The sequence below is a fragment of the Drosophila yakuba genome, chromosome X, assembly GCF_016746365.2.
Source record: "Drosophila yakuba strain Tai18E2 chromosome X, Prin_Dyak_Tai18E2_2.1, whole genome shotgun sequence".
In the NCBI taxonomy this organism is placed as follows: domain Eukaryota; kingdom Metazoa; phylum Arthropoda; class Insecta; order Diptera; family Drosophilidae; genus Drosophila; species Drosophila yakuba.
Window position 1 is genome coordinate 16,659,708 of NC_052526.2, and position 24,092 is coordinate 16,683,799.

At 39.9% G+C, this 24,092-nt stretch overlaps 3 protein-coding genes and 1 long non-coding RNA gene across 5 annotated transcripts; 1 reads left to right on the top strand and 3 right to left on the bottom strand.

The window, feature by feature from the left end:
• The first annotated feature begins 5,236 nt into the window (after positions 1 to 5,236).
• Positions 5,237 to 5,780, top strand: LOC120322013. The gene is made up of 2 exons (XR_005561760.1): positions 5,237 to 5,311; positions 5,420 to 5,780. It is a non-coding gene; the product is annotated as an uncharacterized LOC120322013 (long non-coding RNA).
• A 9,200-nt stretch (positions 5,781 to 14,980) lies between these two features.
• Positions 14,981 to 19,587, bottom strand: LOC6525692 (transmembrane protein 41 homolog). Its single transcript, XM_002101478.4, has 4 exons — positions 19,118 to 19,587; positions 18,643 to 18,931; positions 17,346 to 17,474; positions 14,981 to 16,012 (listed from the first exon to the last, which is right to left on the bottom strand). The coding sequence occupies exons 1-4, from the start codon at positions 19,137 to 19,139 to the stop codon at positions 15,502 to 15,504; spliced, it is 951 nt and encodes a 316-aa protein (XP_002101514.1). The 5' UTR covers positions 19,140 to 19,587; the 3' UTR covers positions 14,981 to 15,501.
• Positions 19,588 to 19,882: 295 nt separating this feature from the next.
• On the bottom strand, positions 19,883 to 21,194 carry LOC6525693 (coiled-coil domain-containing protein 137). Its single transcript, XM_002101479.3, has 2 exons — positions 21,037 to 21,194; positions 19,883 to 20,971 (listed from the first exon to the last, which is right to left on the bottom strand). Exons 1-2 carry the CDS (start codon positions 21,117 to 21,119, stop codon positions 20,056 to 20,058), a joined length of 999 nt encoding a protein of 332 aa, XP_002101515.1. The 5' UTR covers positions 21,120 to 21,194; the 3' UTR covers positions 19,883 to 20,055.
• A 183-nt stretch (positions 21,195 to 21,377) lies between these two features.
• On the bottom strand, positions 21,378 to 23,838 carry LOC6525694 (neurofilament medium polypeptide). 2 transcript variants are annotated; one of them, XM_039370580.2, is made up of 5 exons: positions 23,651 to 23,838; positions 23,300 to 23,590; positions 22,945 to 23,132; positions 22,544 to 22,855; positions 21,378 to 22,486 (listed from the first exon to the last, which is right to left on the bottom strand). In XM_039370580.2, the coding sequence occupies exons 1-5, from the start codon at positions 23,766 to 23,768 to the stop codon at positions 21,722 to 21,724; spliced, it is 1,674 nt and encodes a 557-aa protein (XP_039226514.1). In that variant the 5' UTR covers positions 23,769 to 23,838; the 3' UTR covers positions 21,378 to 21,721. The 2 variants fall into 2 exon arrangements, with proteins under 2 accessions (XP_039226514.1, XP_002101516.1); XM_002101480.4 differs by having other exon boundaries at positions 21,378 to 22,855.
• Between the last annotated feature and the right edge of the window lie 254 nt (positions 23,839 to 24,092).

Below are 24,092 nucleotides of genomic sequence, written 5' to 3' on the forward strand. Positions count from 1 at the left end.
ACAAAACTCAATTTGTTGGATTCTGTTTCCGGCTTCGGGCACAAAAAACAGTTGCTCCAATTACGCAGAAATCGCATTGGTTGCACACATGACATGCGACAAAAACTTTTAGTTTTTAATAAACAAATTTTTGAAAAACACACATGAAAATAACTTTTTTAAAGAGTGAATTCGGCTTAAGGGCACGTAAATAAAATACAATTTAAATGGTATAAAAAAGGGAATTGTTGGGCACTGCGGAATATTTCTTTCAGTGTACAGCCATTCACTACAAATGTGGCCCGGAAAAACGTGCAATTTAAAAATACTTCCACAACTCCTTTGCGGAAAAGGGATTGCAATTATTTGGCCCCAGGGAAATGCAGAATTAAGGTGGAATATTAATATATGATGCACGTTGATTTTATTTTTTATTTATTTTTTGCACATTCCTGTTGTTTCCATACGCTTTATAATCGAATTAAAAGGGGCATTGCGGTTCCCATCTTTCGCAATTTTTCGCAACGAAATCGTGTGTGAATATTTATTAATTGAATTCAACTTGGGACATAATAATAGTCATAATAAATTATTAAAATTCAAAGGAAGTGGGAAAAGATGTACATATAAGGATAATTCTCGAGGGAATGTTTCATTAAAAGGAAAAATGTCATTAAATGCATTTTAATAATATTTGTATATCTATAATTGATAACTTGATAATACAAATTTAACATTATCTTATGATATCTTATAGTAGAAACGACCCTGCAGTTTCATAATTCAGCGCTACTTTAAAACATCTCATAGCCAAGGACAAATTCAATGTAAACTCTTATTTTATTTTTCATACTATAAAGAATTTTTCAGAAAAGCTGCAAGGCTGCACAAAAAGCAAACATTTATTTACGAGACCACCTTTCGTTGCCGTTTTTACATTTCCAGCAAACATAATAAAACCTGTTGTGTGCACATGGACACTGGATGAAAGTGCTTTCAAATGGCCATGCGGCTGTCATATATCATGCTGCACCAGATCGAATCCTTTGACCAGTAAGTAGCCACTAGCTGGGAGCAGGGAGCAGAATGCAGAATGCAGGACTCGAACTCGCTCTGGCGTGTCCTTTCAATCCTTGCCGCAGCCAAACCGTGGTCGACGGTGGCTCTTTGTGTGGTTTGCCTGTTGGCTTTTTATTGCCATTGTTGGCTTTTTGTCGCTGGAAATTAAGTGACACGCGAAACGGAGTCCTGTCGCTGGGACAATGCATTTTTGCCCATTTGCCGTTTGCCACCTTTCTGGGTGAGCGAGCACAAGGGCCACAGTGAACACCCTTATAAAGAGTACTATATATCAGGAAAATTATTTTGTTGCCTTTGGGAATATATGAAACGTATTTAAGATGGTACAACAAAAAATGTATATTTTCTATAACACAGCAGTGTAAATAATGGTTCAAATTTGAAATGTCATATCTTATTTGATTACTTTAACCATCAAAAACATATCTATATACAAGTTTACTTTCCCCCGGTGCATGTGAGCCAGAGTTCACTGTCTCAGCCCCTTTGTGCATTATGTGAAGCAGTTGTTCGTTTGGACGTCCATCTGCCGCCAAAGTGGAATTTAATATGCGCTTTCCTGTGATTCTGCATCTGTCACGCCCCCGACACCGCCCACTTTTTGGCACACAACACCGTCAACTGGGAACTTAATCAAAATGCGATGTGGTCAAAAGGGCGTTAACAGGCCAGGTGCAAGTCATATTTGCACCTTTTGCAAACGACGCCCTTGCGACGCTTTTTGCATTGGCCACAAAACCAGAAGGGCATCTCTGTCATAAACTGCAGTGGTTTAAGAAATATTGCCGCAAACTAAAGCAGAAATAAGAGTTTGTGACCACCAAGTCAAGAAAACAAGTGCAATGTATGTATCTGTGTGGCATTTCTAATTAAATTAATATTAGTATGTAGAAGTAATATACAAATTAACAATGGCAACTTAAGTGACACATTGACACATAGACTCTGACAAATGTTTCTTTAATGAACCAAAATGATTAGCATACTCGCATATAAGTTAGACATTGTAATTTAATACTTCCCTGTGCCACAAAGAAACTATGAATAATTTGGTGCATTTTCGCCGGAGGAGTTGCTTCGCCTGTGGAACCTGTGAAAGATTCAGCTACAGCTCAAGTTTGTTGGGCAAAGGGAAAAGTTTCTCGCACATGTCGCGGAAAAGTGATGGAAAATTGAGAAAATGGAGAAAATGTAGAAAATGGGAAAGAGCGGGTCGTTCGGAGGTGAAGCCGTTCCGAGCTAAAGTTGAATATTTGAACTTGCACATAATGTGTTAAATAAGTTGTCTTTTGCGCCGTGTCGCACGTGTATACTCGGCGTATACTTCATATTTCCCAACTGAATCGCAGTCGCTGTCGCTCCGCATGTCAGTGTTCTGCACTCTTGTTGTTGTTGTTGTTGTTGTCTCCTCTGGGTGGTTGGGTTGCGTTGGAAAATGGCTGGTGGTTTTTCTGTTTTTGTGTTTTGGGATGAGGAACGGTTATGACCTTGCGTTGCTTGGCCCCAACAAGGTTGATGGAGGTTTTTGCCACTTGAAACGCAGCGAGAACCGAAACAAAACATAACAATTAAAGCCGCCGACTGGTTTTTCGTGCCTCATTTGCATGCAATCGACACAGCTGCGCTGCTGCATCGTGTTTTCCCCCGGAAAAGCCCCCAATTAGCCAGGCTTAATCAACAGCCAAATGCATTTGCTTCTGCTTCTGCTTCTGCTTTTTTTTTGCTTTTGCCAATTCTGCTTTGGCCTAGAGCATAAGTCACAATTGGATTGTCTGTCAGTTTTACGAGCAATCGCAGTCACTTTTCAAAGGCTCAAGTTCTTCTGTTTCCTTTTTTAATATATTTCGATTGTAAATGTTTTGGTTTAAAAATATGTAGGTTTACATCCTTGGTTGATAGTTTTTACTGTTATCGCACGCGTAAGCATTTGAAATAGCAGAATCGCTCAGAATTATGGTGAATATTGTGCGAACATTTTTGGCCACTGCCGCTTATGATTACTATCTTAGTTCTGAAAGTTTTGTCTGCACTTTGCACGCTTTTCATGCGCTCACATTGTCGAACTTGAGTTTATGGCATTGTGTAAATTGTGCAAAGTACAAGTGTGCACAGCGGTCGGGCGAAATAACATCGAAATATGCGCATATTTCTGTGATAAACTGTATATTCTGTATATTCTGTATATTCTGTGTCCCCAAGATACAATGGCCCATAAATACAAGCGGTTGCAGTTTGTGATTTAGACAAGGGACTTGCCAAGTTTCCGATTTGGCTTGCAGATTGAAAGGTACTCGTATTGCAAACTGCCAGCAGCGTATGTGAGTTTTAAATTCAGTGCTTTGGTTTAAAAGGAATATTGCTGCAAAAGGACGTAAGTGTCCTGAAAAGGACAGCCAGCCAGCCAGCCAGCCAGCCAGCCGAATAACAAACAAGACATTTACTTGCACTCTGTCGTTGTACATCAAGCGCTTTCATCCTTCATGAGAAGCCATTATTCAACCCCTTTTGCAGGGCAGTAAAAACTAGTACTAGTTTGCAGTCTATTAAATCCTCAAGGATATGAATAATGCTTCTGAGCGTGCAACATCAGTTGCATGTCCTCAGCCAAAGACCCACGGTAAGTGTTACTACGACTTTGGCTCCAGCAAGCATATTAAATAATGACGATGACCACTAAAGTACATCTGATTGCAATAAATCTTAGTCCTTAAATCCTGTCCGTCAATGAAGGACATTGGCTTGATAGCCAACGTTAAATTGACTTTTTGGTTTTGCATATTCAACGGGAAGCCAATTTAATTAAGTTTCCGTCGCATTTTGTTTGGTTTGTTTCACATTTTCCGTTGTGTTATTATTTTCACTTTACACGTTTCCACTTTTTTGTTCATTCAATTTCATGTCATTCAACCTTAAAAGAACGTGAACCTTTTGACTAACCAACACAGCCAGGACATCTTGTTCCTTGTCCTCGGAAACCAGAGCAACTGTTCCCAGCGGCGTAGTAAATTTGATTTCATTCATAAATCGCGATTTTCCCCTGAGACACGATTCCTGCGTGCTAGGGGAAACTTATCCGCGCCGACGCAGTCCTCACTGTACCCAGTTGGGGCAGCATAGAATAGTGGGAACAACTTTGGTTGGGGTAAATAACGGTGGGGAAAGTTGGCTAAGAGAGTTTTCACGTTTGACTCTCTTAAAATTTAACTGGGAATGGTTTGAAATAGAAAAGAGATTTATCTTATCTATGAATTTATATATTGTAACCCATTTGCAGATTAATTTGATACAATTTAAAGAGCTCAAAAAATTGAAAACCTGAAGTAAAGTAGTTTAAAAAATATATAATAATTAAAGTATTGCCACTTTTGTTAGTGTCCATGTTAACCCCCTAATGCCAACCTGCCATCGCTAGGTATTTTTCGCACATCCGCAACTTCAATCTGCACATCGACAGTAGACTGAGACTGCGAATCGCAACTACTTATCTACTCATTGTATTATCACGCTTCGCTGCCGCTGGCGACACTAAGCTGCCATTGGAAAGAGATGGCGCTAGCCGACGGAAAGAGACGGCACGTTGTGGGTTAAAAGTAGATAAAAAAAAATCACAGAAGTGACCACATTAGAGGCGCTTTTGCAAGCAATTGCTGCTGGAAAATGGCGAAAATCACTGAAAACAAACTGCAAGTAAAACGGAATCATAAATGAAGAAGGGTCTGCATAAAGGCAGCCAAGAAAGAGAAGGAAGGCGCGAAAGGGAGAGGGAGATTAGCCGCTCTGGTGACCAGCAGCTGCTCAGGATTGGTCGCAGTGAAAACCCCATAAAGATAGAATAAAGTGCCATTCGCAGGTGATTCTACCTTCTTGTACATACACAAAAAAAAAATCAAATGATGGAAAAATTTATTAAGATATCCGCAATGTTCATTCTAGTACTAATTCAATACTGATTTAATAAAAAATTATAAAAGTGTTATCTTTATCTAAGTATTGACACTTTTCCATTTTAAAGCATCCTGTTTTTTTGTGTACTTTTCTATGATTTATAAAGCTTATGGTGGGATTATTTCATACATGGCCAACTGTCATTCAATCGACCTGCACGTGGCTTTTAAAAACATATATAAATCCATTGAATTTGTCAAAAAGCAGGCTAGAAAATCGTCTTTCAGTTAAAGCCATGCCAAAATGATAGGAGCTTGCTTTTAAATGTATTTTTATACGTATTTTGTCATACTTCTTTATGAACAAGGTAAACTAGTATTAAAGCAACACAAATTTGTAGAACCTTTTAGCCTGATTGCAGACACTATGTTTGCACTAAAGTTTTCACAATATTGACATTTTTCGATATTTGCAGAGTGGCAATTAATTTTCCATGCAGCTTGCATGTGGCCACGCCTCCCCGCCGCCCTCAAAAAGTGCAAAATAAACACACTGAGCGAATATGCGGCCCACGGTGTGGTTCATTCAACTGGTAATCGCTGGACGAGGAATGCAGGACAAAGGACGAAGGACGCAGGACGCAGGACGTGCTCATGTTTTGCGGCGCATAAACCAAATGAGTGGAGCCCTCAGCTGTTAGCAGTTAACAGTTAACAGAGGACAGAGGACAGAGGACAGTGGCGTGTTATTGGGTCAAAGATGGGGGGTCAAAAGGGTACGAGGACATTTGCCAATTATTTTGAAACAAATTGTCAATAAATGGAACAGAACTTTTAGATTGCTTTCTCATCTCTTTGGTTTCTACTTTAGCTTCGTTTTCTGTGTTGCCCCATTCACAAACATTTTGCTATAGTTTGAGCGCCTTCGGGGCGCCATCTCATTTACATAGACAAAAGCCCAGGGATCCAGGCCTTTAACCCATTTCCATTTCTGGTTTATCACTTTCAATTTTACCACAAGCCATGCTCAACAGCTCCTTGAACTTAAATGCAGCAGCTCATTGGAGAATTTCGTCCTTGTGTCGTTATTTGTATTATTAAATTAAAATCTGTTTAGTTTGAAGCAAACTGAAGCTTTGAAAGTATTTAATCCAAAAACATGGGTTAAGATGGACCAGCTTTAATCCAGCAGTGTCATCGTCGTCAAATTATTTTGCCGCATTCCTTTCTATTTTTTGATGATTAACCTTTATTGCCGCCTAGCCAAATTAATTCGATTTACGCTTTATTCTCTTGGTTAATTTGCAAACTTTCAACATGACTCTGCTGCAGCCACAATCTTTGCGAAGTAAAAACTTAAAGAGTGCCTTTTTATCTGGGGAATTGTCTGCATTTCATGCGTTGTATTATAACTTTTGTTACACTGTAACCAAAATGTAGTAGATCAGAAATCTTGTCTTCAACACAATAAAACGTATTACATTTTAATAATTATTTGGGTATTAAAAATGGAAGATTTTTGTTTTGATATTTTGAAATAATTATAAAGTGTGTATAATTTTCCCTCCGATTTTTTTTTAGAGTGTAGCCAGGCCTTGGCGAAGTTCTTGCCCACCTTCTGGTGTCTGTTCCTTGGCCATATGTCAATTTAGCTAATATTGTCGACGTTTATGATGAATTTATGTGCACTGCGCTTTTGTCTCACAATCGAAAGAGACGGCCCGATGGCGTGCGACAGAGAAGGGGCTAGTGGGCCAGGGGGCGAGACAGAACAGCCCAGGGCGAACAAAGCCATTAAAAAGCCAGCACAACAATATTACAACCTTAAATGTTTATAAGCAGCCGCCAACAACAATGGACGACAGTGAAACTCAATTTGTACTTAAGCCAGTTCAGACAAGTTGTAAAAATCCAATGTCAGGGGTAGATGGTGCATAAAACACATAACCAACAACCAACAACCAACAACTAGCAACTTTTTGACAGCACATTGGCACTTGAACTCCTCCGGCAAAATGGAAAACGCCACCCACTTCCCACTCGCCACTCGATTTGCCTATATGAAAATATATATATATGCATTTTGTTACGGTGAAGAAGTAGCAAATCGAATGGATATGGAAATAAGTGTAATTAATGTAATGTGCAAATGTAATTGTTATAAAGTGAGCATGTAAATGCCATTCAAAATGTTGTAGCTTAAGCCCTTAACTTGTCAAATACTCTGTTAATACTCTGCCCAATAAAATGTAATTTATTTTACACATATTCCCCAGGCCAATCTGAGATTTCAGTTCCCATTCCCGATCGCTTTACACTATCCCACGTCCATAGTCAGTTAGCCCATCAATGTCATCATCATCATAATCACCATCGTCATCATCATCATCATCATCATCATCATTATCATTCATGTTCATCATCGCCGGCAGTCAAGCGGATTCCATTTCTCTGGGGAAAATCTTCGCAGCAAATATTTACCGAGGTAAATGGCTGTAATTTAATCTTCGAATTTGTTTCAATGAAATTTTTCAACTCTTGTCTGTTGTCTTGCCCCTGTTTTTCCTCTTTTGTTTTGATTTTCCCCTTCAGCGTTGGGCTAACTTTATTTATATAGTCTTGTATATTTATTTAGTGCTCTTGCCATTCGATTTTCGATTTTGCTTCTGTACACCAGGGCGGATGCGTGATGCACTTGCATCGCGATGCCCCGTGACACTTTTTCCATTCCATTTGCTTGGTTGTCGCTAAAAGGGACTACCTCAATGCAAGAGGTGTTGGGCCATTTGCCATCCAACTTGTCTTTTTTTCTCAATCTTTTCGTTTGCTTCTCTTATTTTAGTTTCACGTATATGGTACGTTTTTCACAGCACACATATTGGTTTTATCTAGACAAAAATATTCATAGGCTTCTATATATATATAATATATGTACCAGAAACTATATAAATTAACTTTTGTTTTATTATTAGCATCCTCCATTCTAAAGTTGTTCCTTGTTTTTGCTTGGAGTTTTTGAAAAAATATGTAGCATACCTTTTAGGGCATCTCAGTTTTCATTGTTTCCTGTCCAGTTTTCCGCTGTTTGGTTAAGTTTGCCACGGTTTCCAGGGAAAAGGACGAGGTGGTCGGGAAATACGGGAGGGCCGAAGGCCACTGGGGTCCCGTAAATGTCGCAGTCGATTTGTTTGCGGCCACCCACCCACTCCAAGGTCGTTTATGCTGGTTCTGGCATTCGGAGTAAAATACGCGTAAAATGATCGGAAAATCTACTGCCAACAACAAACACTCACTTGTGTCTGATATGTGAGTGCATGTGTTTGTGTGTGTGTGTGTGTGTGTGAGAGAGTGTGTTTATTTCATAACCCACAAAAGAGCAACAACAACTCCAATAGCAGCACCCACAGAGACACACACACACACACACACATACGCAAAACGCTTTTATTTGGCACCCACAAAAAGAAACAAAGTGTCAAATTTCATTTTATTTTTACGCCTCTGCCCCTCTCGCTCCCACCAGCGGGCGACAGCGTCGTGCCCTCCCCCTCGCACACATGGCATACGTCAGATTTTGCCCGCCATTTGTTTGTCTGCATATTTGGCGTCTGATTCGCACTGCTCTCTATTTTGATACCCTGGAAAAACAAAATTCATGAATCTATAGAATCTTTTCCTTTGAAAATAACTTAATACTATGTATACTTGTATATTTTATATTATTTTTATAGCTTTATAATAACTTTACAATAGCAATGTGAGTTTAAAATGCAAATATTCTTCAATGATAGCTGTACATTTCGTATATTTCCAGGATACTCTGCGAATCGATTTAGATTTGCAAGCATCCCGCATTTCTATTTCTCATTTGAATTCAGATTTCGTTGCTGTTCGTTTTGCTTTGCAATTTGTTTTATTTACAGGCATTAAATTGCTCTAAACGTTTCTGCACATTCGCCCACGCATTTCGTAATTAATTTCATGCGTGTATGCCCAGGAATATACATAGGCCCGATTTTTGATGGTGCCGGAGGATCCTCCATTTAACCCACTTCTCCTGGCTGGTCCGCACTTTATCATCATTAATTCAACAGTTAAAAGAAGGCGTTGAAATTGCATTTCACTCGACACTCCAACGCCCACTACGCAAAATTACGCCCCTTGCTACATTTCCATCTTATTTAATCATGCGCGCATACGGGTCGCCATATAATATCGCCAGATATATTATTTCGCACTCACAGTGGATTAAATCTATTTGGTAAATTACAGACTTCATTAAAAGGCATATACTATTTATAAACAATTTTTACAAGTAAGTAAGTATTTACATTATTTTTATAATAAATATTTATAATTCTATTGGAATATTTTTCGATGTACGAATTCTTTTAATCGAATTATCTCATCATCTATGCATACTGTGGCAAGCTTCGTCACTACGCTGAGCTCAGCAGTAAAATAGAAAGTTTATTTAATAACATATTTAATCATTATACCTTTTGTCCATATTAAATATTAATTAAATTTGTATCATTAATATAGATGCTTGATGCGATCAACAAAGAAGTCTATTTTGAGGGACACCTTCTGCTAAAAGATGATCCTGCGCCACAGTGTCCCACATCCTGCCCCGTGGCCCTTCGTCCTCGTCCTTTTTGGACTCTCCTCATTAATGTGCGCCGTGTGCGCTGCAAATTAGGCACGCAAAGCGCTGCCATTAAAAAGGAGCACAAAGGATCCGCGCAGGAGGCAGGCGCAAGGATGGCAACAAACAAAACAAGGTGGGAAAAAAATCACACAACAGAAAACTGGGAGTGGGAGGAAGAAAGAGGGGGCGCTGAAAAACGAATCTGTCGCATAATTACAAAAAAATTTGTGTCAGACACCGGGGTAAAAGTGGCAAGTGGAGGGGAAAAGCGGGACGCCGAGGCTTTTATGTGGAAATGTCTAGACTCTGGAGGACGCAGCTGATGGATGGAAGGCGGTACGCAGCATTGAGGAGCCAGGACGAATGATGCAGGACGCAGGACGCAGGACGCAGGACGTGCCATATGCCAAAGAAAAGCGGCTGCCAATCTTTTATCATTGTAATTGTTGTCGCCATCGATGGTGCAAAATCAATATTTATCATTGTTGTCAAGACACACATACTTAGTCCTGGCAAGCATGTGTACGGCAAAAAGGACTCTTAAGATGGCACCAGAATCGTCCATAATAATTTAATTAATATTTTCCAAATAAGTCAAAAACCATTTGAAACTGACAAGAATGTATGCACACATTAAGCAGTTAAGCATACTGACCAGAAGTTTCTAAGCTAATATATATAATAAATTATTCATTAAATATATATATTTAGGAGCTTATCAAGCATACCATAGCACATATTATTCATAATAAATTCCTCGCACGTTAAATGAGTTATAATCTGGGGTTTTACTACAGTAGACACTGCCATAAAGCACTGGCCATCAAAAGTGGTGATTCCGTTCGATTGATTGTGGCTCTAAAACGAATCAGACTGAAATCCGTCTAAAATCTGCAACATTTAATGGCATGTAGAAGACGATGATGGGTCAGCAGTGGCACAAATAATAAAAACAACGAAAACAGAGCTGGCCAAAAGGCAATTTAGCCATTCGCTTTCTTTTTGCCCTGCTCTTTATTTTTTTCTTTTAAGCGTTTTTTTTTTTTTTTGCCTATTTTTTTGCGTCTGGGCCAAGAGGAGCATTGATTTAAATTGGCCATTTCATTGCTTCATTATTTGCCCGGCGATTCGGCGAGATACTCAAGTTGATTGTTTGTTTTGTATGACTGGGCGCTCTTTTATTTATTTCTGTATATTTAGTAGTATATTTATCTGGTCGGGATTTAACGAAGATTTGTGGAATGTTCAGAGTCGCCATTGACAGGTTAACTTTCGAGCAATGGCATGGTACCCATTTTAACCTGATTACTCGCCAAATTGGGTATAACTTTCGAGCCTAGCCACGCGCCTTTTTCGCTTGCTAAATTATGCAAATCGAGCAACATAAAAGAAGTCGGGGCCACAACATACGATCGGCGGGTCAAAGGCTCCCCATTTTCATTCTTTTCTTCTCTGTCCTCACTGTTCTCTCTGTGGGACCCACTCGTCACTCGTCTCGAGACTGTCTACAAATGTGGATTTACTTAATCAAGTATTTATGTTGGCCTACAAAAGTTAAAATTATGTGGTGCCCATGGAGTGGCCTTCGCCTATTCGCGTCCCTTTTCGCCAGAAGACAAATAAAAATGGCAGCCAGGACACTGGCTCTGGATTCGCCAGATATCCTGTAATCATTTGCTATCATTTCAATTTACTATAAACGCTTTAGTTCTTTTGCAAATCTTGTCTAAAACACACTTTTTAGTTTACTTTGCAACGCTTCTGTAAAATATTGCGTATACGCAATGTGTGATTAATTTATTTGCACTGACTTTAAATGAAATCTAGGTACATATATATATTAAATATATAAATATACATGAATTATTTAACCACATGGCAACTATGCTTTTGTTTACATCAAACTTAGTCATTTATTCAGATGAAATCCAAGAACTGAGTATCAAATATCCAGCAGCATGAGCAAAATTTGTACGCGTCTGCCGATGAAAACTCTCAAGGACGTCGAGGAAATTGAAAACTTTTTTAATACCCATGGCCGTCGTGGTGGCTGCATTCAAAGGAGCGAATCGACGGCCCAAATGTGTTAGGATTCGAATTAGTATTAGAATTAGGAGCCAGCAACGCACATCCCACATCCCACATCCCAGTGGATAGATTATGCCAAGAACCATTTGGCTAACAGTTTCTGTTTGACTTTACAATTAGTTGGTCTGCATGTGCGCCCTTTGATAAGTCCATTGTTTCTGCACGGCTTTCGAAGTGTTCAGTCGATCGAAAAGATGCAATAACAGATGACCTTCGCAAGGCCAACAAAGTGCGTTGCAAAACCTTAAGGTAATATCCTCCTTAAGAAAACGAGTTCTATGGTAAAACAGAACTGAAGACTTAGCCTCAACATTTATATCATTATTCAGCAAAAGTAATAAACAGGTTTTCTAGTTTGTCTAGCTTTTGATTTCTGAAATAGAAATACAGACATGGAGCGCAGTGTACGGCAAGCAATCCCTTCTATTGTTCTATTGAATAATTGAAGCTTTTCAATCTTATTTAATTAAGCAGTGGCCTGGCACAAGGATGCGTAGATGGATGGACAGGTTTGCTAAGATTTGGGATCCCTTGGCCTTGTGCCCATAGACTTCAAGGCCATTATGCCGATTGGGAATTTTGTGAGGCATTGTTGTGAGGATTTGTTGTGAGGAATTGTTGTAAGGAATTGTTGCCGGTCGAGAGTTGTGATAAGGAGGCCGCACAAAGTGAATTGAATTTGGATTAAAGCGAACGCATGTGCGTGTTTCGCTTGAGTTTTCGATAAGCACTCGATGGTCATTGAAGTTTCATTTATCATCTCTCTTTGAAAGCAAAATATGGAGCAGGTCCTCTTGGCTCTATGTCCTCTTTGGCAATTAAAAAATAATACACACCTAGCATATTGTGTGGCCCTTTGTTGGCCCTGTCACGTCAGCCAATTCACATCACATCGCCACCAAGGCAGGGCCTCAATCATCGGCCAATTGCAGATTCACTTTCAAGCTCCAGGCTCTTCAAACACTCGAGTTTCGGGACACTGGGCCAAGTTGATTCACATCCTTTTCAAGCCGATTAATTTGTGCAGTTTTTTAAATCATTAAAGCTTATTTAAAGTTATTGAACTATTAAATATATCATAGGTCATAAAGAGTTGCTTTTAAATATGATGTTTATTGTAATTCGGCTCGATGGACCAAATATTGATTACGGCTTTTGAAAATAAATGATTATTGATATATTTGCTATGCGTAAGTGCTGAAATATTTTGTGTGTAGTTCTAAGCATTTTCCGCTTACTAGACTTATATTTTTGGTAATTTGGCAGGTATAAGAATTGAGTTACTAGGCCCACTGTGCGCTGTCAGTGCGAAACTTGCAAAAGGGCACGTTCGCTAGTGAAGCGGACAAGTGTGTCCGCCCTTCTCTCGCCCTGATTGATTTGCATAATTGGCAGACTCGGCGACAAAGTGGATTAGAGTCGTCCGTCCAGGCCCAGAAAGCACACTTGAGATTTACAATTTGGCCTTTTCTAATGCCCAGAAAAAACACATTTGGCCAGACGAAATTAAAACGAAAATAATTAACCCTTCAGCTAAACAAAAAAACAGAATTACTAAGCATGGGAATATGCGACAAAGAGAATGTACACTTATCTGCCATTTGCTTATAATTAAGCCAGTAGTTATTTTTAATTTGACACAAATTTGGCTAAATAAATTTATGCCTAAACATATTGTAGGCAGTTGGCTAGATACACAAATTTAAAATTTTATTTTCGCCCATTTGCTCACTATGTAAATTGTTCGACAAAGCCCATGGCTGCCAACTAATGAAGTGCATAATTTACAAACGATTACGATTCCCTTTGGTTGCCCATTTCCACTCCCACTCCCACTTTCACTGCCACTCCCACTCCCATTTGTTTGGGCGCATTAAGTGATCAGAATTTGTTGGCTGAAACAGACAGAAACACTCGCAGCAGGCAAACTCGGCTCATATCTGTACTACTTAAGCCCAATAAAGATGTGCATATTTTTTAGGCAATTACCAAAAGTTGGCGTACGCCTTTGTACTGATGAAACGCATGGCAGGCGAAATTATGATGTCGTTAATACAATTTCCATGCTGGCACAGTCGCGCAGTAATGCATCGATACAGGGAACGAGTTTAAGGAATACATAAATGCAATAGTTGGGTCTTAGGTGAGCATTAACGCAGTTTGTGGCTTTGATTGTGGCTTAAATCCAATTAATTATACCATTTTTCACCCTTTCCTTTGTTGCAATGCTATTCTTAGCCATCAACTTGTTGTTACTCATGGAATGTATTCCCCCATAGGCAATACCCACTGTTGTCTACAACACGGTCCTTTATGTTTCACTACACGCGTCCTAAATCAATTACGAAGAGCAGAACAACAGCAGATAAGAGCCACGTTGTCTATGATGTGCGTGTTGCGTATAGATGGGCGAAATTCCTATGGCTGTTTTTGTTTGCCACTGTGTGTGGGGACACCTGTAGCACCGTCTGGCTGAAGACCTTCTAAGAAAAAGCAAGCCACTACACTATTGTCAAGTGACTCGACTATCAGATACCCATTACGCAGCTAAGGGCACTGCGAGCGGGAATCGTTTGCACTTCTTTTATTTGCAGGATCACTACTTTTAACCTAAAATAAATATAAATTCGATAAAGCTTTATTTTACCTGTTACATAATTAGCCACGAGTCGAGTATACCCATTTACTCTGCATGCACCAAGCAATATAACCACAAGCTTGCAGACTGTTGGTGAAAAATCTGGTGAAGCAACGCAAAGTCTCAGCAAAAGTAAATTAAAAATATTTTTGCAAAACGGATCTTCGCAGTTAATCCTTTTAAAAAAGTTTGCCCAACTAATTGAGCACACAAATCAAATGGCGGCCAAAAAACCGCAAGAATAACAAGAAGGCGGCCAAGAAAAATCGAGCTGAGGCCCAACAATAATAAAGGCTAATTAAAAGCATAACAAAGAATGGGCGACAAGGGAAACCAAACTTTTGGCCAATATAAATGAACAATGCAGTTGGGTGAGAAGGTGAAAGGCCAAAGTTTGTGCCAAGTAAATTTAAAAGCGCCGCCAAACATTACAAAAGCTTACAAAAAAAGCATAGCTTTAAGCACTGAATTCTATAAGCTTAAATTCCACTATATTTACCACGTATGTATATTTGAATTCAAACTCACTGTTATAATACAAACAACTTATTTATATGCTTTTTTCAAAGTGTAAATAGATTGAGTGAAGCGAAGATATTTATACTCATGATAAGTAGCCAATTTCTTAGTTCCAGATATCACCCAAAAATAAAACGCATGTTTTGTAATTTGTAGTTTTAACATTTACTTGCAGACACATACATACTTTTCTCATGTTTTAACTTACATACGCTGCGTAATATTCAATGGATTTCTGCTAACTTCATTTACTTAGAGGAGAACTTTTCTAGTAAATACTGCCATAGCACTAAACAAAAATTCACTAACTTAAAAACGATCGATGGAAATATATGATGCAAAAGATTGTTTGGTAAGAAATAGGTTTAAAAAAATTAATAATTTTTTTAATAGGATAAACACAGATATTTTGTTGTTGTCTTAAACATAATGGATCGAGACCCAAAGTGGCATACCGAATTTTTCTCTTGGGCGGGCTTTTCATTTTTCCATTGCCGCGTTCAATTACACTGAAAAAAAACGCGGTTTGTGTGTGTGTGTGTTTTACCTCTTGTTTCTGTCGTAGTGTATAAATTACAATTAATGATTTTTCGGTTTGTTTTGGTTTCGGTTTGGGGAATAGCATACATATAAATATATTTCGGAAAGGTCCTTCAGCCAGCTTACGCCTCCTTCTTGTGCTTGAACTTGTTCTTGAGTAGGCCGGGCAGCAAGGATGCACAGGCGCAGGCCATCAGGATGCCCATCGAGGTCCAGGAGAAGGCCTCGCTCGAGCTGGTCATCTTCTGAAGTGTCTTGCCCGCCTGGATGGCGATCACCGAGGGCGGTGCCACGCCGCAGAAGGTGCCCAATGCGAAGATGTGCAGCGGCACACCGATGACGGGCGATGCCAGGTTGATGAACCAATTGGGCAGGATCGGTGTCATGCGCAGGAATAGCATATAGTTGAACAAACTGTCGCGATACTCCTCGACGTGCTTCGACCACTCGCTGGTCTTCTTTGGCCAAAAGTGACGGATCAGGCGGCGTCCAACCAGATTGGAAAGTGTATAGCATAGCGTGGCGCCCAGCGCCGAACAGAAACAGATGAGGAACAGGGCGATCGGGAACTTGTACAGGAATCCGAGCAGAATCGATAGAAACAGCGATCCGGGAATGGCGAATGTTTGCAGGCTATAAATGGATTTCAATTGGGTCAAGGTAACCAGTCGTAGGCGGTTTCATCTGAATATTTAGCTGCACTTTTCAATGCAGTGGCAACTGAATTTAAAGACCTAATCGACATATTGCTTACATAAAAAATAGCTAAACCATTACAGATGTTTTAAGTGATTGCAAATACTCTGAGTTTTTCTTTTTTTGATAGTAAAAAACGTGTCATGTCACATTGGCTAGCCAAATGCCGTGTTTCGTGGAAGCACTGTGCCTGGGATTAAAGCCAGATCGTACGAGTAGTTGGACGCGTGCTCGACGTCTGTGGGCGGGTATTTATAGACGCAAAGAGTTGACAATGACACCCCCATCGTCCGAGTATCCCGCACACACTCGGTTCATCTGGCATCGGACCACGTATTCAACAAATGCCCGATAACAAATGCACGGGCCAATAAAAAATGCTCACAAACACACTGGCGCAAGGCCATAAAGTTACGTATGTGCTTTAGCTTTTGCTTTTAAATTTGCTCGTTGCCTCTTTTTCATTTGTTTACTCCTGCCTTGACTGGGGGCTAAAAACGCACTTGAATGGTGAAGAAGAGGAGTAATAAACAAAATACACAAATCAAAACACTGACGACAACAAAATAATGTCCAGCTCAGCTGATTTCTGCGAAGACAACAGCAACAAACACAGGGAATGCGTCATGAACAAGCGACCAAAGTCGATTTTTAGGCAGCACATGCTGCGTGCACTGGGGTGGACCCTATTACATTCATAAAATCAATCATTATCACATATTCTTAGAACAGCTTCTTTTGATGATGTTTCGTCTTTAAAATAAGCGAACTAATGGCAAAACAGTTACATTGCGTATAAGTTATTTAATTACTAATTGGTTCACTAATTATTATTTAAATATTATTATTTAATTAGTGAACCACTAGTTTTGATCATTGTGGATTTAATATTTTGATAGCATTGAATTCCAGTAACAATATGAATAAGGTCCACCCTAGAGAGTGCAAGTAGTAAGTGAGAGCGGGAAGGCAACCTCAGCCGTAGCTCTGCTTCCTACAGCTATCTCGCTCGCACTTCCCCGTGCTGCCCACGTAATTAATATGCACACTATGCGCTTCAAACGGTGATCGTGAATTAATTAAGGTGGAAATACACACAAACGCACACGACTGACCGTGAATAGTTTGTGGTGCGCGGTGCTCATTTTTGGTAATCGGGTCAAGGTCACCGCCGGGCAATAGAACTCTTTCACTATCTAATCAGTCGGTGTGACCGACTTTTGATGCCGTTTTTAGAGCAATGCTTTGATCAGATTTGGTAAAAGGATACAATACATAGGCGACCACCACGCCGAACATCACTTCGAAGTAGTACATGTCCTTGTAGCGATCAAGGACCTTGGCCAGCATCTTGGCATCTTGGATATCACGCGGAATTTTCAAGTGTTGTTTCTCCGACCTGCAAAAAGAACCCAGACGAGGTGTAAACACAGTATTTTTGTATATACATATATATATATATGTATGTATGAACCATATTGGTGGCGTGACTCAATGCGTGTGTATATGTGCGAGTAAACCCTCTCGCGAGATAGCTCTGTAACTTCAGACATTTTCCAGTCAAATCTGGCTATTTAACTGGAGTTTAATGCAAATGTTTCTAAATTTGCATGGGCTAGTTACTAGGGAACTTACTATTTGATTAAATAACCTACTTTAACAGCTATTTGTACAAAGATCCTATCTTTATTACCCGAAAATGCCTCTTGAATGGAAGCAAACTTACGATACACAGATAAGTGTTTTTATAATGCCGTAAAAAGACATCCAAATTTTGTTGCTACTTCAATTACTTTATAATCACTGTATGCCAATGCGGTAAAAAGGCACAAGCACAAAACAAAACAACAAAAAAGATTGATAAACTTTATCAATAAGAGTAATGAGTCTGGCAAGCGACTTAAAAAAAGATTAGAGTGATCCGCACTTTTAGTTTTGAACACCTTGCGTTTGCTAAACAAATTTGACAGAAAAAAACAAAGAGATTATTCGCTGACTTGCTGATTCCATGCAAATCAAATTCCGTTGAATTCAGATTGTTAGTAATATATGTACGTGTGTACGTGTACACAAACGTCTTGAACTTTAAACAAAACGAGTGCTTATTATTATTTTAGTCCCTCACAGAACCAGATTTTCAATCAACAATCAGCTTAGGCTAAACTTTAAAGATAACAAAAAACGTGTGCAGAAAGGGTTGCTTATGCAAAGCGTGACATTTACGTTAAGTTACTTATCTAACTATGGCTGTAATAATTCATATTTGGATATTCAAATGGCATACGAGGTGAGATATTTAAAGATACAAGATACTTTGAGAGGCGTATTGGAAGTGTACCTAGCACTAGATAAATAACTACCTGGCATATCTAATCATAGTTGGATGTGCTCTAGCTATTTTAAGCGGATCTTTGGCCGACATCTCTGCTCGCAAATCAAGCGAGGCAAACTGACAAGCAGACACACATGCACACACACACATGGAGGCCACTTAACACCTTACAGGTGCACGAATGCGATGGGGACACATCATTGCAGGCGCTTTAACCCCAGAAAGACCCACTTACGCGTTGAGCTCGGGGAATATGGCGTACACATAGCACATGGTGACCAAGCTGGCCACAAAAATGCCCGCTACGATGACCAGGGACTTCTTGGTGGCCTTCTTCTCGTCGGCGGACATGGCCTGCTTTTGCGGAGTGGCCTGTTGTTGCTGCTGTTGTTGCGGATTAAGATCTTGCTGCTCCTGCGGCGGCACCTGTGGCAACAACGAAGTAGCCACCTGATCCAGGGAGTGCTCCTGCAGCGCCTTGGTCCTGCCATTGCGCATCGTAATCCCCTCGTCGGCGGACATGGCTATAAAACAGAGAGATGTAGATGTGCAAATGTAACGCATTTGAATGCAAATGGGGTGGTAGTGAACCGAATGCACTGACTAAGGGTTAATTGGCGTTTTTGGCCTCACGGGCTGCGCACTAGCTGCGGGTTAATCACCGTTCCTTCGCTCAGCTGATAAGCAAAAACAACAAAAACAGCACTCACCCACACCAGTGCAGCAAGACATTTCGGCTTTGACACGATAGACGTAAGCCCGAATTGAAAAAAAAAAATCAGAAGCCTTCTATAGCCGATTTTAATTCACTATTGACTCATTTAGCGTCTAAGCAATTTATCAATTGTTATGTTATTTGTGTGTGTGTATTTGCGCGCCAGTCACAATTTGTTGTTGTTTTCCTCTCTATCCGCGTGCCTGTGCGTATGTGTGTGTGTGCCTGTGCGTATGTCTACACACAATGAATTTAATCAATATAAAAAAAATAGGAAGTTGGCTAACAATGTGTTGACAACGGTAATTGTCGTTGGCTACTGGGCTTTCAGCGTTTGTTTATTTTTTTTATCTTTTTCACTTTGGCCGACTTCTGCGGCGGACGCTCACGCTGAAAAATTAATTCAACTAAATTAAATTAATTTCATAAATTTCCATCGCGACCAATGTGACCGAAAGCTCAGTGTTGAATAAGGCCAAGTTGAATTGTACACAGCTACCGTACATATACCAAAAAATCTATCTGGGTAGAAATCTAATAGGGTCACACTCAAGTATTTTGCGCTTCTTTTTAGTTTCTTAAATCTATATTAATTGAATTATTTAATGTTATTTCATCTATAATAAATATTATGTGAATGTCTGCATAAGCAAATTAAATATTTTTTGAATCTATAGATGTCAACGTATCCGTGACATTTTTTCAACCCAAAAATCTATTTTTATATTACCACTTCTATAAAACGTTGTTTAAAATTTACTTTTTTTGTATAAAAATAGATTTACTAAAAGTCTTATCAATGTATTTAACATTCTATAATGAAACTACGTCTGCACTTCAGTAGGTAACAAATGCATTCACGTAACTTTAGTGACTAAGTTTAGTTGTTTTAATGTTAAAAAAAATGTACGCTGGTCTCTACTCTAGAATTTGTCAAGAATCCGCCGTCGTTTTGTTTTTGAGCTGACGATATAACTGAACCATCTTGCTGCGCTCGGTTTCGAGCATGGACCTTGTGGCCAAGGGCAAATCCTTCCGCTTGCCCTTCAACTGGGCCTTGGTGGGTGCTTTGAAGGCGCTCTTGGATTGGGCAGCCAGCTTTAATCGACTGCTGTCGTCGTCTTCCTGGCCCCGATTTGACTGCGCCTTGTCGGGATCCAGCATGGATTTGAGAAGGAGATTGGCTTTGCGTCCTGGACGCGGCACCGTTTCACTTTTTTCCGCCTTGCGCGGCAGGATTTTGAGGGAAGGCGGAGCATGGACGATTTCACCAAATGCCACAACATCCTGTTTGTATTCCGTTGGCCCGGCTTTCTGCTTCTCCTCGGTCTCAACCTCTTGCTGGGCCTCCTTGTAGGCCCTCTTAACCAGTTCGCGACTGGTTTTCGCATCCATGGGTTTGTGGACGATTTGAACCTTTTTGCGACCCCTTTTGCCCGCCAGCCGTTGCTCCTTTTGCTTCTGCTTGAGCAGCTCGTCAATCTCGTTTTTGGGCCTCTTTTGGACCGTAATCTCCCCGGTTTTGGGGTTTCTTATCACGTTCACACCATACTTGGCCTCGTAGTGGGCTTCTCGTACGGATGCGCTGGTCATGCGATTCACTCGCTGCAGATAATCCTCGTCCGTTTCGTTGGCGAACTGTTTGATGTTCTTCGTTTCCTTCGAGGAGGAACTACTGCCAGGTTTGGATCCTGGAGAGGATTTCGGCTTATCTTCCCGTCCGATTTCGCCTAATCTTAGCTTCTTGCCCGATTTGGTGGCGTTGGCTAGCTGCTGAAACTGACGAAACTTGAAGGACACCTGCTGCTCATCCTTTTTCACGGGCGGATTGTTCGTTACTTTGGAAAGCCTGCAATGTGAAATGGTGCAGATATTAGTTTAGCTGGTTTTTCAGTCTTCCCGCTGTGCACGTACTTTTTCTCCTTCTGTTCCAGCTGCTTGAGGGGATCTCGGACGCCGTGGTGCTTGCGCACGGGAATCTTTCGTTTCCGAGCCATTCTGTCAACGTTTTTTGTTTAATTTTTATCAAAATAAACTCGTGGTATTGACCGCATGGGTAAATATACTAAACGGAATGCATGCTGGCAAATACCAAAACAAACCATAAATATACCAAATTACCTTTAGCTTGGACTCGAACCATTAGCGCCATGAATTACAAATGAAATATTTAAATGGTTTTCAAATCCTATACATGCATTTTATAACATGTATTACACTAAGTACCCTCTATTCCTTAAATAATGGATAATACATTTTTAAACAAAGATTTCTTTATTAGAATGTTACTGTTTGTTACTGTTTGCAGTAAAATTTAAAATTGTAATTCATGTATTTATTATTATTATTCGTTTAAGAACAATAACAAAATGGAAATGGAGTATGAAATGGTAATTGGGAAGTCCCGGTTTTTATATACGCATGATTTATATGCATATGTACATATGTAAAGAAATTTACTTCATTATAAAGCTAAAATAACTTTAGCTGGTTATGAACATTTTTCTAATGCCGAAAAATAAAAATGCTTTAATAGCTGTATGTAAATTAATTGTCCGTTCTTATCAAGAACACACATTAATTTTTGATCGAAATTCGTTTACAGTTTAAATGACGAGCCAGCAGGTGTAGCATCATTATCATCGCTGAAGCTCAGCAGATAATCATCGTCAAAATTGTTATGGGGAGTGTTGAATTGTAGTGATTGATCATCAAAGTTGTTGAATGTGGACGACGGTTGCTTGTAAAAATCCGGCATAGGTTGGGCCATTGGGAACTCATCCTCATCCAGTTTGAGTCGCTTTTTGGGCGGTGCCTCGTTTCCGTCAATATAAATGCCATAGTTCATCAACTGGTTTGCAGTAAAGCGATTGAGAGTGCCTGTGGAGGTCGTGGGTATATCGTCACTGACCCAGGAAGATATGACTTTAATGGGTGAAAGTATATCGATTTGAATAATTTCGGGTTTATCAGAATTTTCATTCGAATTCTGCTCGTCCGGCTTTGGTTTTTCGCCGCTTTTCACTTGTTTGCCCGCATCATCCGACTCCTCCTCTCCTGATGCTTCCTCTCCTGATTCCTTGTCGTCCGATAGGGATTCCTCCATTTCTGATCCAGATTTCTCATCATATTCGCCCTGTTCTGGTTCCAAAACCTTTGCTGACTTTTCTATTTTTACTTCCTCCTCATATCCTTCATCTTCTAGCTCCATTTCGTCATTTAACTCCTCTTCGGAAGCTTCCTCTAACTCGTCTCCAGATGCTTCCGCCAATTCTTCTTCTGATACTTCCTCGGAATCTCCTTCTGTGGACTCCCCTTCTTCATCGTCCTCTTCTGTCTCTCCAGAATAAGAAAGCCAATCCTGCTGCTCAGATTTATTCTTTTCAATATGGTTTATCTTTAGATAAGGAGAGAAACGCACTTGCTTTGTTTGCGAGTTGGAAATGGCAAAAGGTTCGTCTTCCTTGCGATTGGCCAAAATGGATCGCAGCGGTGTCACCAGCTTCTTAGTTTTGTCCTTCTTACTTTTCACGCTCGTCTTGACTTCATTGTCATCTGTGGTGATATTCTTAAAGAAAAAGTTGTTGAGGAACTCTGAAGCGGACTGAAATGGTGAAGTGGTGTCAGTGAATGGTTTTGAAGCTCCGATTGAAAGACCATCAATCTGACTATCTCCATGTATGTTGATATGCCCTTTAGTGGCATTCGTCTTAATCAAATTCATTTCTTTCAACTAAAAAACGAAAAAAGTTATTCAATTAAAATTGTGTAATTGCAAAAGTTTGATTTCGGGTTAAGAACTATTTTAAAAAGTAGTGTTACCTGTTCCTCCAATTCGTTGATTAGCTTGCTCATCTGTAAAACGCTGACGATCTTTTTGTTACGTTTGTCCGTCATACTTCTTAGTGTAATTGTCCACTCGCGATCCGACTGGTCCAGTTGTTCTTCCACTGAGGCTAGCTCCTTTTCGGCCTCTTTTTTTGAGGCTTGTACTTTGCGGAATTCCTGGACTGCAATTGAGAATCAAGTAATCAAGTAATAATCAAGTAATCAGGTAATACAAAAGACCAACATTATGCGCATAAAACTTATACTATCAAAAATGGCATAAAATATAAAAACCCCATGCATTTTGTTGGTTACGATTATATGGCAGACTTGTTTCACAGAATCTTACCGACACTGCGCGACTCGAGGATGGTGTTCTGCTCATCCTCTTGCTCGGCCGAATCTTCCTCCAGCTTCATTTGGCGCAGGACCTCTTCCTCTTTGCGATGCACCGTGTAGTAGAGGATGTCCTGAACACCGGCCCTTTCGAGCAGCTCCTCAATTTGCAGGATCTGGAACACACAGTCTTGCGCTATGGTGTTGGCCTGTGCCATTTTGACATCGTTATCCTTCACTTGCGAAGCGCACTGTTCGATCAACTTCAGTTCAAAAAGCTCCTTCTCCAAACGCGGCTCTATAACTACAACAAGCAGGAACATGTAGGGAATCCCTTAGAAATTCGCTATTAAAGCCCACTCACGCTGCTCTTCGGCGTCCAATTCCCTTTTCTTCTTGAGCTCCTTCTCGAGCTGCGACATTTGGGCATCATTGGAACAATTTTGCCCCAAAAACTCTCTGACTAGCGGATATTTTTCCATTTTCAGTCCGTCGAACGTTGTCACCTCGATAAACTTTCAAGTTTGCGCGTTTAGCAATTAATCGAAAATCGAATGGTGAGGAACAACAGCCAGTGTTGAATAGATACGGAACATCGCAATAACGGTAATATACATCGCTTACAGTTGTACAAAACTAAACAATAAGTATTACTCAATATTAATTACTTTATAACGAAGAAAAGTCTGTTTTAAGCTCTATTAACTATCAGTAATGTTTGTATTAAATAAATATCTTATGAAATGCATGTATTTTACATTTCTCAAATTCTAAGTGACAATAATCGTAAAAAAGTGTAATTAATG

Excerpts from the sequence above, each read along its gene's own strand:
- LOC6525692 (XM_002101478.4), bottom strand. The coding sequence starts at position 19,139 with ATGTCTTGCTGCACTGGTGTGG. Across the intron at positions 17,475-18,642 it reads ATATTCCCCGAGCTCAACGC|GTCGGAGAAACAACACTTGA; the intron begins GTAAGTGGGTCT and ends TTCTTTTTGCAG. Across the intron at positions 16,013-17,345 it reads GTGGTGGTCGCCTATGTATT|CCTGCAAACATTCGCCATTC; the intron begins GTATCCTTTTAC and ends ATCCATTTATAG.
- LOC6525693 (XM_002101479.3), bottom strand. The coding sequence starts at position 21,119 with ATGGCTCGGAAACGAAAGATTCCCGTGCGCAAGCACCACGGCGTCCGA. Across the intron at positions 20,972-21,036 it reads CTGGAACAGAAGGAGAAAAA|GCTTTCCAAAGTAACGAACA; the intron begins GTACGTGCACAG and ends TTCACATTGCAG.
- LOC6525694 (XM_002101480.4), bottom strand. The coding sequence starts at position 23,768 with ATGGAAAAATATCCGCTAGTCAGAGAGTTTTTGGGGCAAAATTGTTCC. Across the intron at positions 23,591-23,650 it reads ATTGGACGCCGAAGAGCAGC|TTATAGAGCCGCGTTTGGAG; the intron begins GTGAGTGGGCTT and ends TGCTTGTTGTAG. Across the intron at positions 22,856-22,944 it reads TCAACGAATTGGAGGAACAG|TTGAAAGAAATGAATTTGAT; the intron begins GTAACACTACTT and ends TTCGTTTTTTAG.